A 13336-nucleotide genomic window follows, 5' to 3' on the forward strand; every position below is an offset into this window, starting at 1 on the left:
CATACTGACCACATGAGTTCAAAGTGCTACTTATGAAGGAAATGGCTGCAAGTTGTGAAAAATATCAGACCTTACAAAGTGTCTCCTCTTTAAATATCCATTACCATGGCAATAATAAAGCCAATGGGCCTAGTTAATTACTTCAGATTTCTTCTCAATCTGAATTTCCTTGGTCTCTTGTGCACGATCAGTGTGTTAAATTTAAAAAACATATAGTGGGAAAAGAAATGGCAATTATCTTAAGTACTGGGTATGTAACGTTCCTTTAATACAAAAATGTCATTAGAAACTGATTTTCTTGGAAGGACAATTATAAATTCAACAGGTAAATCAAAAGACTAAATTGTTTTAAGAAAACATGTTTTGTTTAAAAAAAAAAGATCACTGCTGCTAAAATGCTTTTGTATAAAGTGAAAATTCAAGTTAAAACAAGTCCCAAACTTATCCATCATACAAATTAATTTATCCACATTCACATGAAATTATTTTAAAGTCTATTATGAAATTTAAGTAGACTTAAAAGTTTTACTGCTTATACAGGGAACTCATTAAAACTGGAATGAAACAGAAAAAAAGTATCTAGTGCTGCCACCTAGAGGCAGAGATTTTGAATTTGTAAAACTACAAAATAAGACCGGCTACATAAAACTTCCTTTGTAATTATTGTCACTCCAAAATTAAACATTTCTGTCAGAAATGACATAGAAGTAAAACCTTTATCATTGCACTGTCCTACATGAATATACATTCTATAATTAATGTTAAACTGTTTGTCATACACTGTGTTACCAGATTCATCTTTGAACTAGAGACCTGAAACTGAATTCCAAATTTCTCACCTCTTCTACTGAGAGCTTTCTCTGAGCTGGCTGAAAGGAACAAACTTTATAACCAATTTGAAAAAAGAAACTTCTACTAGACTAGTTTTTAATAGGTGATTTGAATCATTTGGTCAGGCACAGAATAAAGGAAGGAATAACCAGACTGGGCTTTGGAAAATACGTTTCATAGAGGAAGATCAAGCTCTAGTTTCCCTCACAATAAGAGCAGAGCAGATGTATGCTTTAATTCAATTCTGACTTGAAGTGATCAAGTCACTTGTGCTGGGATAGGAGAGACAGAAGAGGTAGTGAAATGAAATTAAAATGCTGTCATTTATAATTAGAAAATTTTTAGGATCTCACATTATTTTGGCAACAGGATCAAAGCTCTCATATTTCAAGGATATATTTATAGAAAGTAACATCACAGGCATTGGGGTAGATCAGTTTAGCAAGACTGTTTTTAAGATCACCATACTCTTACCAACCCCCACACCAAAGTGACATTTAGCACAAAATTATTTTCTCTACCATTGTAGTTTCTAACCATTAAAAATTATACCTGTTTTATTTTATTTTGTTTTGCCAGTCCTGGAGCTTGAACCCAGGGCCTATGCACTGTCTCTGAGCTTCTTTTGTTCAAGGCTAGCACTCAACCAATTGAGCCACAGTACCACTTGCAGCCTTTTCCATTTATGTGGTACTGAGGAATCAAATCCAGGGCTTCAGGTATGCTAGGCAAGTACTCTACCACTAAGCCACATTCCCAGTCCTATACCTGTTTTAAAATGCTCACCCATTCCTGTTTACATTGGCAGTATTTAAACTGTTCCAAACTCAAGGTTTTTAGTTATTTGAGAGACTGATACATTTGATCCTTCTTCCAAAAATCCCAAGGTCTCTCTACTAATACAGTTGCAAACTAGTAAACGTAGCTCTCTCTCTCTCTCTCTCTCTCTCTCTCTCTCTCTCTCTCTCTCTCTCTCTCTCTCTCTCTATATATATATATATATATATATATATATTCATGCAAATAGGAAAAGAAGAAAATATATAAATCAAATCCTAAATGAGTAAAGGGAATAATTCTTAAAGCAGTTTGTTAGGTTAATCCGTTGAACTTCTAGTGAAGCCAATTAATGGAACCTTATGAAACTCTCTACAAATGTCTATTAAGAAGTAAATAATTTCTCTTTTGCATAAATCTAGGCTCACGTATGTAACCTTCTGAGAGGACAATGCACAAAACAGAAATTCAGTGTGACTAAAAAAAGTTAGTGAATTTTAAAGGTAAATGCTATATCGATCAAAAGCCTTATACATGAGTACTTAGCTTTTTCTGCATAAAAACTAGATACTAATTAACAGCAGAATGAATGAAATGATATGATCTACCAACAATACTATTTCCCAATGTAGTACAAAGAACAAATACTGACACAAGCAACATTAACATAGTTGATGGATCTCAAAGCCTAGTGAAACAAGTAACATGATAGACAATCACAAAAATATTGTGCTGAGTGAAAGAAGTTAAACACAAAGAGTATACACTTGTAGGGATCTATTTATATAAAATTCTAGAAAAGGAAAAACTAATTTACAGTGGCAGAAAACAGATGAATTTGCTTTTACGGGGGGATGTTGAACCAGCAGGAACATGAGAATGTTTTAGGGTGATGTTCAGTGTCTGTGTCCTGATAAAGTGATCATGACACTCTAAGGTTTCAGCATTTCATGATAAATTATACAGGTCATGTAGAAAAGCATGTCAACTAGGTGATCTTTGCAATACACATTTCCAAAGGATCCATATTTAAAATATGTAAGGAATTCTTGTAAATCATTAAAACATAAAAGTAGAAGACCTAAACAGGCATCTCACAAAATGAAGTGTTTAACTGGCCAACAAGCATGGGAAATCAAGCTTTACTTCATTAGCCAAAGAAATGCAAATCAAATACCACAAGGCTGTGTCACTACATAAATTGAAGATGGGTTGGTAAGAATGTGGAACACTATACACTGCTTAAAGGTGTATAGCTTAGTGGCTTCACATTGGAATATTGGTGGCATCTACTAAAGCTCAATGGACATGTTCCCTATAGTCTAGGGACATGTTCTTCTCCCAACAGAAATATATGCATGCCTAGGTTCAATAGAAGACACATGAAAAATCTTCTAAAGAAAGATCTGCTATTACTAATGGTCAAGCATGGAAACAACATACAGGTATTCATTCCTGCAGTACATACTCATATAATGTGGTATATTCACACAATAAGACAGGATAAAGAAATTACAGAAATGAAGTATAACCATGTAGACCAGAAACAAACAAAAAGTACACAATTTAATAATCTAAGAGTAAGAAAAACTTTAATATTAGAAGCCATGACAGCAATTTTCTGGTGGTATGAAGGATGATGTAGAAACATGAGGACAGTTCTGGGGAATGGAGTAATATTCTTGTTTCTTGAGCTCAGCATTGATTAAAGCAGTGTGTTTATTTTGTGAAAATTAATCAAGCTGTTTCATTAGTTTTTGTGTATGTATGCTATACTACAAGAAAATTTACACTAAAAAGGTAAAAAAAAAAAGTGATTTCTAAAAAAATTTTTTTATGAACTAGCTATGAGTGTGTTTCAAAATCCTCATGGATCATTGTGTACCTTCTCAGAGATATACAAAAGATCACCTAAGAAGTAGTTTAGCAAAACAAACTAGATTGAGCTTAAATGTAGTCAAGTCTTTTGGATCTAACAATGTACAGAAAATACAGAAGACAGAAGAACTTGTTTAAAGATACCACTCACCTGCAATCCTAGCTACTCAGGAAGCTAAGATCAGAAGACTGAGGCTTAAAGGCAACTTCCTCAGAAAAATCTATGAAACTCTGTGTCCAAAATAATCAGCAAAAAGCAGGACTAGTGATTTGGCCCAAGTGGTAGAGCACTGGCCAAGCAAGAGAGCTGATCAAGAATGAGGTACTGAGTTCAAACTCTATTACTGTGTGTGCATGTGGGCACGGGTGTAAACATAAGCCCCCTCAATACTTAGATGCAACATAGCAAATGCAAGAATGAAGAATATTCTGTAGGACCAAAAAACTCATTTTCTTTCACAATTGGGAAGATCAAAAAAAGGTAAAAAGAAAGAAAAGCTGGATGCTAGTGGCTCATGCCTGTAATCCTAGCTACTCAGGAGCATGAGAACTGAGGATCACAGTTCAAAGCCAGCCCAGGCAAGAAAGTCCAAGGGACTCTTATCTCCAATTAATCACCAGAAAACCAGAAGTGGTGCTGTGGTTCAAAGTGGTATAGTGCTAGCTTTGAGCAGAAAAACTTCAAAGACAGCACTCAGGCCTTGAGTTCAAGCCCCACTACCAGAAAACAAAAAGAAGAAAAGAGGAATGAACAAAGATAGGGGAGATCATATGGATCCCATATCATATGGGCCCTGACTAGATTCTCATTCAAATTAGGAGCTTTTTTAATACTCATAGTTTGATCAAGGAAATATAAATATTTACTAGATATGTGATAAAGGAAAGGAAATATGGGTAATCCTTTTCTTCTCTTTTGGTGTGATGTAATGGTAATACTGTAGTTATATTGAAAGGGCATGCCTTTGTCTTTCATGAAGGCAAAATAAAACGAAGATAAAATGACTCCCTTCATACACATCCAGGGAAGTAGCAGAGGAATAAGTCTGGCTATAGCTGATAAGTACTGAAGATAGATGATTAACTACAAGGAGGTTATGACACAATTCTTTCTACCATCATAAATATTTAAACTGCACAAACTACACATGACTCAAACTACCTTTTATACCAACAGTAAGCCTTTCTGTAACCCAGAGGCAAAACTTCTGGGCATTTCCAAAGAAATAATAGTCAACCTAAATATTTTAGTTAAACACCTAAGGTTCGTATTAGTAGAAGATAACTCCCAAAATCTTGATAAGAAACTCTTGATGAACAACTTTCCTGACCTCAATTTTTAAAATTAATTAATTTTTTTTTATTATCTTTAAGAAGTCGTTCAAAGGAATTACCATTCAACAACTAAGTGTTTTTAAGTATCTCAAAGGCAATTCTGAATATAAATTTTAACTTCATAATGTGTACAGGTTGAGACCAGAATGTTTGTGACTTTCCTTTATTTTAATTTTAGAACATCTTCATGTATATAAAAAGTTGCCTTGGGGGTTGGGGATTAAGCTCAGTGGAACTGCACTTGCCTGGCAAGTGCAAGGCTCTGAGTGCGGTCCTCAACTCTGGGGAAAAAATGTTGCCTTGGGGACAGGAAATTTATAATATTTCATATACTCCTGTATAATTTTATACAAGACAGTATCTATTCCTCCCTCCCTCCCTCCTTTCCTTCTCTTTCTCTTCCTTCCCTCCCTCCCTCCCTTCCTTCCTTCCTTCCCTTAGTAGACATGGTATGGTCTTACTAGGTAACCCAGGTGGCCTGGAACTTGCAATCCTCCTGCCTCAGCCACCCCACTGCAGCAAATACATGTGTAACCACACCTGCTGCATGGTCCTATATTTGGATTAGGGTTTGTAACATGAGGATCAGGTATGGAATTCTGTACCTGTGACATCATGTCACAATGCACCAGATTTTGGCACACTCAGATTAAGGATGCTCAACCTGTATACTGAAGGCATATTTTCCTGGCTGTGCAAAAAGAATCTCCAAATATTACTTGGCCCACTATTGTACTTCTTAGAAGAAATTACTGGATCTTGTCCATTCATAAAAACTACCTTCTGTAACCCGAGTGTTATAGGTCATTTTTAAAAGGTGAATATGTACTTTCCAATGTAACCCAGAAACACATCGGGTTAAGTGGGTTCTGTCTTGTTTTAACTACTATCTTCTGAGATTAAATTCTAAATTCTCACATTCCTCAAACCTTCCTAATTTCTCAGGACCAGTGAGAAAAACTGCCTAGATGTCCAATTCCTAAAAACATATTACTGACTGAAAAGAAATATGCTTTATAATTATTGTACACATCATGATTCCTCTTTGGAGTGTGTGTGTGTGTGTGTGTGTGTGTGTGTGTGTGTGTGCGCGCGCGCGCGCGTGCATGCGCTGCTATATATGAAATATAAATTCCCTGAAAGATGAAATTCAAGAATGAACTTTATGCTATTCTCATCACTAGCCTGGTTTGCCAGGTACAGAAGACTATTTAGATACTGTGAATATTTCATCCACAGACTCTAGAAAGCTTTCATTAGAACAAGAGAGAAAGGGGGGGAAAAAATCTATAGTCTGGAGAACAAAAGCCAAGAGCTCCAAGTTTTAGTGGCCATGTTTCCTATAGGGATATTGTATAAGAAGAGTAATACTATATTTTTTTTCCTATTCACAGATGGAAAAGAGTAAAATTTTGCTTTATTTAAGCCCAATAGCAATAATCTTACATGGGTTTCAGAAAAATGATACACATTTTATAGTGGGATAATGAGGACCATTAGTTATTAGAAAGAACAAATTATTCTCTTTCAATTCACCAGACTTATTCATTCGCTCATTTAATAGACTATCCTCTCTCCTTCTCACCAAAGTGGCCTTCCCATACAGAGCACCTGGCCATGCAACATGCCACCAGACAGACTTCAGGAGGTATCTTGACGAGGAGAAACAGAGATTTTCCAAAGAGAAGCCACAGGATAAAACCAACACTTGATGCTTGCCTTTCATTTCAAGGAAAGCAGTATAAAGGCAATAGAAAAAGAAAAAGGTAGTTGAAAAATATAGTTGCTTTCCACAAAGGAGTCTTAAAAATAAAAAATCATGAACTTAATAATTTTCCTAAATGAAATTATGCCATTATTCCCAATTTCTTTGTACTAACTAAAAGGACAAAGTATCAAACTTCACTAAAGTTTCAACACTGTAATACATTTCATTAATCAAAGATTAAAAACTACGTTAAAAGCAAGAGAATTATTTTATGTCTGTGATTAGGCAGTAGGAGGGCTTGTATTTATGTATACATTTGTACACTTCAACTTATTTAACAGTGTCAGCTCACTAACTGCAGTTTTTTTATATATAAAGAACACAGATTTCGAATTTTTAAAATAAATTACAGTAATTTTATGCCTACAGCTTGCACCTCTTAGAAACCATGTACCCCTAGCATTCCCCTTCCTTTTCTACCACTTCCTCATCTCCCTCCCCCTCTCTAAACCCATGAGCTCCAAAAGTAACAGGCTTCAAAGCTTTGAAGGAACAGCTTCTTGGAATGAAGAGATAAAGGGTGCAGATTAAAACAAGACCAAACAGAAAACAAGTGCATTTGTGTATGTATGCGTATGATCCCGCTTATGCTTACATACATATTTATCAATCAGATCTAGCTTTCACATAGGAGAGAAAACACGCCTCCTTTGGCTCTCTGGGCCTCACTTACCTCACTTAACATAATTTTTTTTCCAGGTCCATCTATTTCTTTGCAAATTATGTAGAGGATGCATATACTGCTGGGGCTGGCAGCAGGGAGGGTGGAAGAGGACAAACAAATCAGGACAGAGGGCTACCTAATGAGACAGCTTCGCCCATCTACAGTATAAAAACCGCTGTGAAGTGACAGAAATGCAAAGAAGCAGCTTGAAAGAGGAGAGCAGCAGCAGTTCCTCTACAGCTCAAGACACAGCCCTTCCACTGGGGCTTGCACTGTCTAAGGAGCACCAAGAATAACATCCATTCGGCCACAGCTGCCTCCCCTCCCCCCCCCAGAGATTTCTGTTCCTGACTAGGAAAGCTGGGTACATGATGGGACCATGTGCAAGTCTGGAAAGTTCCCTCTGTTGACTGAGACTAGTTAATAATGAGACCTCTGAAGATGGGACCCATTAGTTTATTACTGGCTTTGCAAGTCATTTGCTACAACTACATTCAAAAGGTTGTCTACTTCTATAAAACAGCCACACATGATAAAGTGTCTATAAGCATGTCAAAATATATGCTGTAGGGACCTGGCATATAGATCAGTAGTCATGTGCTTAGCATCTACAAGGCTTTCAGTGAGGAATGTGGGGTTACTCAGAGGGAGTGCAGAAGGTAAAAAGACAAAGTTTCTCATGCTTGTACATCCATATCTTTCCATTCTTGTTTGAGAATAGCTTTCACATCCTCTCAATGCTATACTATTTGTAGCTAAGAGGCAATGAAGTTTAGCACCATGGTTAAGAGTAGGTCCTTTAGAATTTCATGGAAGTTGGTTAAAATCCAACCACAAGCAAACATAACTTATATGACAAGAAGACCAAGTTCATTACTTTCCTAAGCACTGGCTTCCTTCTCTGCAAAATGGAGCTAATACAATATATCCTCATAAGGTTGCTGCAAGAGCTGAATGAGATAAGATATGCAAAGTGCTTCTCACAGCATCCAGTAGAGTAAGCACTCAATGGATGGGAGGCCAAAAAAGAGGCTAAAAAATATCATGCATTTATAGTTTCCCTCCTCCCAACTGAAGATTTATAAGCATCATTAAATACAACTCAACTTGGAGAATACATTATATGATTATTTTGGTAGCAGAATTTTATCTTCCTAATTATGTTTTGCTTAGGCAAGTGTCAAAAATGAGTTTCCACTTCCAGAGCAGACACGGGGAATGAGGGCAACAGAGATGAGCTCAGAAATGCATGCAACAGGGGAATGGTGCAAAACATGTGCCTGGATAATCACCTGTGGAAAGATCCAATCTCATTCTACAAAAGCATACTGGAGGAATATGGACATTTATACTGAAGCTGAAAAGGTGGGTGGCAGATGGCTACACTCATTGAGCACTCCCTCGTATATGTTCTTTCGCACTCAGAACAAGTCTGCTATCACTCAAGAATGATAGCACAGATCAAGGTTCAGAGGTTTGCGAAAACCAAAACTAGCAGCAAAACCTCAGTCCCAGTGATGGCAAAACCATGGCCCAAGGCAAATATTTTAGTGAAAGGATCAGGGAGAATTTTCCATCGAGCTGTGATAAAATGATTAATAAATTAGTTAGGCAACATGAGTACACTGAACAAGAAATAAGGCTTAAGATAGTTTGATGCTAGAAAGTCAGTATGTATCTGCCAAAGTTTACACCATGTCAGTGGCATCTGGACTTGATTTACAGAAAAGTGAGGAGCCAGGTAAGGACTTTATTAGGCAATACTGTAAAAATATTCATTTTTGCTTATGATGAAAATAAAGAACAGGGACCTTAAAGGATTGTGACTCAGTGAAAACCATTTGTACAATTAAAACACACTAATAAAAAAAGCCATGTAACTCTTTATGTACAAGGTGTCTAGAAATGTAAGCAGGGCTGGTTATGAGATACATTTCTACGCAAAAGATGATGATAATGACATAGCAAAGAGGTAACACAGAAAAAAGTCAAACAAACACTGAGGTGTCACGGTTGATTGGCACCTCCTGGGATGATGACAAATTAGGAATCAGTCAGTTTCTAGAGAATAACAGAAAGCCCTATTTCAGAAGAATTTAAATTAAAGCAAGAATAATTGAAGAAACTCAAATATTAAAAATGTGATGCTCAAAAGCTCTTTTCTCACTTTATAAACTACGTTATAAACTACTTTACATGGATAAGATGAACCAATAAGCAAAACACCATCCATCGCCTTTGTTGTAGAAGTTCACTAATTAGATAATGTAGTTTGGTGACTATAATGGTGCCTAAAATCCTCCCTTCTCCCTGTCTTTTGCCTTCTATATCTTCCCCCAAATTTACAAGAATGCCAACTGTGCAGCAGGCATGTGTTTACAGAGGTAGCAAGCACATGGAGCTCATAATTTATGAGGGAAGACAGGAACCAAATAACTACAAAAATCAATACCTAAAAACCACATACATAAACAGGGACCCTACTAATAGAAGGACTAATACTGTTACTTTGCAATGGCACAAACTTGGGAGACTTACCTAACCATGATGCGATCAGTACAGCATCAATTCCATCAATTGGGTCACAGATCCGAGCCACAACTGGGTGGATCTGCTGAGCTAGGTAGTACTGGGTATCAATGGTTAAATTGTCTTGTTTCTGCAACTGCTCAGGTGCATAGGCCCTCTGGCTTGCGGAGAGGTTTGACCCATCCTAGAAGAAAACATGGTACACATAAACTTAGTAGTAACTCAATCACATGTACACCTGCTCGATCAACCAGAGAGATAGTTTAAAATTTGTGTGTTCAATTCCAAACACCAAGAAGTCTTCATGACCTGCTGACGAACACTTCCCATATATCCTAAAGTAGAAAGATCAAAGACTTCTTCATTTCAGTCTTTTACACTGTCTGAGAATGTAAATCCAGCATGTGTTGTGTTCTATTTTTTGTCAGAACATGAAACCAGCAAGATAGCACTGACTAGATTAAAAAACTCCACCTGCCGTGGTAAAAACACACCGAGAAGACTGGGTAATGATGATTCAGTTAGAATGAAACGTTATGAAAGGAATGGTAATAAAAGAATGTATGGCCAGGCGCCAGTGGCTCATGCCTGTAATCCTAGCTACTTAGGAGGCTGAGATTTGTGAATCCTGGTCCAAAGTCAACTCAGGCAAGAGACTTTGTAAGACCCTTATCTCCAATTAACCACCAAAAAAAACAGAAGTGGAACAGTGGCTCAAGTGGTAGAATAGTAGCATTGAGGAAAGAAAAAAAAAAAAAAAAAGTTCAGGGATAATGACCAGGCTCTGAGTTCAAACCTGAGCACTGGCAAGCAAGCAAACACAAACACAAACACACACAAACACACACACACACACAAACACACACACACACACACACACGTATGCATATGTATGTATATATGTGTATATATGTATGCATGTAAGTATAGATTTTTATTGTTAATGTGATTCCTTCAACCAGAATTTCAGCCATAGTAGTATCACCCACCCCCATTACTATTTTTTATGAGAGCTTTATGTATCAGATTAACAAAAGGAAAAACATCCATAGAGCAGATATAAGACGTAGAATGAACACAGAATCTGATGAGTACGAGTGCTCAAAGGCCAAACATTTGACCAATGGAATGAAGAGGTGGCTCTCCTCAAGGAAAGAAAGGTGGGATGGAGACTCTTTTTAAAGGCTCTTTTATTATATAAAATTAGATATGAAATGATGGATAATTGGCTCACTCTAGCCTTGCAGTGATGTCATTATCTATAAATCAAAAAGTCATCACTCTACTGGACCAACATCCAACGACTCACTCCATCCATGCTGTCATTTGAAACAAAACTTAATATTCAGACTAGTAAATTATACTATTCACAGTGCTCAGCTGCTCTGCAGAACTGATTATAATGTGAATCCTATTCTTTCACTTCAGCTACAATCAGTCTCTTCTCAGCTTAGCATCCAGCCCAAAGCAGAGGCAACTTTTTGAAACACTGCCTTTACCACAAACCTCTCTCTCTGGCTAGGCTCCTTACGGAAACCAACTAAAGCCTGTTTTTCAACTAATTTCTACCTGTTCTAAGATAAAAGGAAACACCTATAAAAGAAGCAAAAACCAAATTAAAATATTTTCTTATTATGTTTAGATCACAGCACAGTAAAAAGATTAAGAAAAACAGGATTAATCAAGCTTAACCCTTTTAGAAGCTTAAATTTTTACATGAGAATAAGGCAACCATTGATGGCAAAAACAGTTTTAAAAAAATCTTTGCGTAGCATCTTCATGTGCCTTGCTATGTATGTTCAAATTGATTTTTAACACATGAAATGTGATTCAAACAACTGTAGCTTTTTTGTTAAGTTTAATTTCAATAGTGAATTAATTTTTTTTTTTTTTTGGTCGGTCGTGGGGCTTGAACTCTGGGCCTGGGCGCTGTCCCTCAGCTCTTCAGCTCAAGGCGAGCGCTCTACCACTTGAGCTACAGCGCCACTTCAGTTTTCTGGTGGTTTATTGGAGATAGGAATCTCATGGTCTCTCCTGCCCGGGCTGGCTTTGAACTGCGATCCACAGATCTCAGCCTCCTGAGTAGCTAGGATTACAGGCGTGAGCCACCAGTGCCCGGCAGTGAATTAAAATTTTAAAAATTTACAGGAATTTTTTTTTTTTTGAGGTCCGGTTGTGGGGCCTGAACTCAGGGCCTGGGCGCTGTCCCTCAGCTCTTCAGCTCAAGGCTAGCGCTCTACCACTTGAGCCACAGTGCCACTTCCGGCTTTTTCCTTTTTGCTTATGTGGGGCTGAGGAATCGAACCCAGGGCCTCAGGCATGCAAGGCAAGCGCTCTATCACTGAGCCACCTTCCCAGCCCCCTTTTAATAAAGGGTTCTTGGGGGGGGGGGGGGGGGGCGCACCTGGGGAAGGGGTAGAGTGCTTTCCTAGCATGCACAAGTTTCTGGGTTCCACTCCCAGCACACCAAAAAATATGTAAAATGAATTAAAGATGCTTGAGTCATTTTTCACCTTTCACTGAAGGTATCATATAAAGTGAATTTAAAAAAATTCTAAGCATACTTTCAGTTTAAAACACTCACTCGATATGTCCATGAAAAAGATTAGTAGCGAATAGTGACCCAAACATACTCCTCATTTTAACGTACAAACCTATGCTTACGTGTAGCAAAATTCAGAATGGGTTAGGTAATAGGTTTAGCTATGTTGTGCTGGGAAAACGTGTAGGCTTATAGCCAAAGATATCTCTCTTAAAGACTTGGCTCTCAAATATAAGCCCTTATGGTATATGCAAGAACATGGGACAAATACTACGTAAGGACAGATTAAGAAGCAAAGTTGGTCTTCATTGAAGTATCCACGTAGCAATTCATGAACTTCAGAGAAAACCAGGTATTCTGAACTACAGCAATTTTTAGTGGGAAATCAATGGAAAAAACTAAATGGGTAATAATAAGAGGGCCATTAAAACAATTATGTCAAAGACATGCCTTTCAGAAATCATGACCAATGAAAGTTAAATAAATAAGGATTTAAAATTAGACAATTTAGAAGTGAAAGAGAAAGGGAAAGGCAAAAAGGAATGATAGAGGGAGAATAATTTTGAAATACATTGCAACTACATATGAAAACAGAATAAAGGATTTCAATGAAAGGTGTTCATGTACAGGGGATTGGAAGGATGAGGAAAGACAAACAGGATCTAATGGGGGTACCAGCAGGAGGGGGTTGGGCTAAAAAGATGAGTGAGTGAATATGGTCCAAATAGATGGAGTACAACTATGAAAATAGGACATTAAAACCATTGAAATTAGGAAGAGGAGAAGCAGAGCAAGGAGAGCAATAGAAGGAATGAAATTGATTGAAATACATCATATATGTGATGTGGAAATGCCATAAGGAAATCTTCTCATAACTAATATCTGCTAATGAAAGAAAGAAAATTAGTAGACAAATGGAAGTTGATTTAAGATCAATTAAGTAAATTTAACAATAGTATAGATTTTAATATTTAGACACCAAAAATATTATCCTCTGAACATCTGAGGTGGC

At 37.1% G+C, this 13336-nt stretch overlaps 1 protein-coding gene across 1 annotated transcript in view; it reads right to left on the reverse strand.

Annotated features, from left to right (window-relative positions):
- Pola1 (DNA polymerase alpha 1, catalytic subunit) overlaps nucleotides 1-13336 on the reverse strand; it is a 314048-nt gene that overhangs the window by 160387 nt on the left and 140325 nt on the right. Inside the window, exon 32 of the mRNA XM_042670176.1 lies at nucleotides 9792-9966. Coding sequence (XP_042526110.1) covers nucleotides 9792-9966 — 175 coding nt within the window. The remainder of the gene's footprint in view (nucleotides 1-9791; nucleotides 9967-13336) is intronic.

The sequence above is a fragment of the Dipodomys spectabilis genome, unplaced genomic scaffold (assembly GCF_019054845.1).
Source record: "Dipodomys spectabilis isolate Male_0828 unplaced genomic scaffold, ASM1905484v1 ptg000526l, whole genome shotgun sequence".
Taxonomy (NCBI): Eukaryota; Metazoa; Chordata; class Mammalia; order Rodentia; family Heteromyidae; genus Dipodomys; species Dipodomys spectabilis.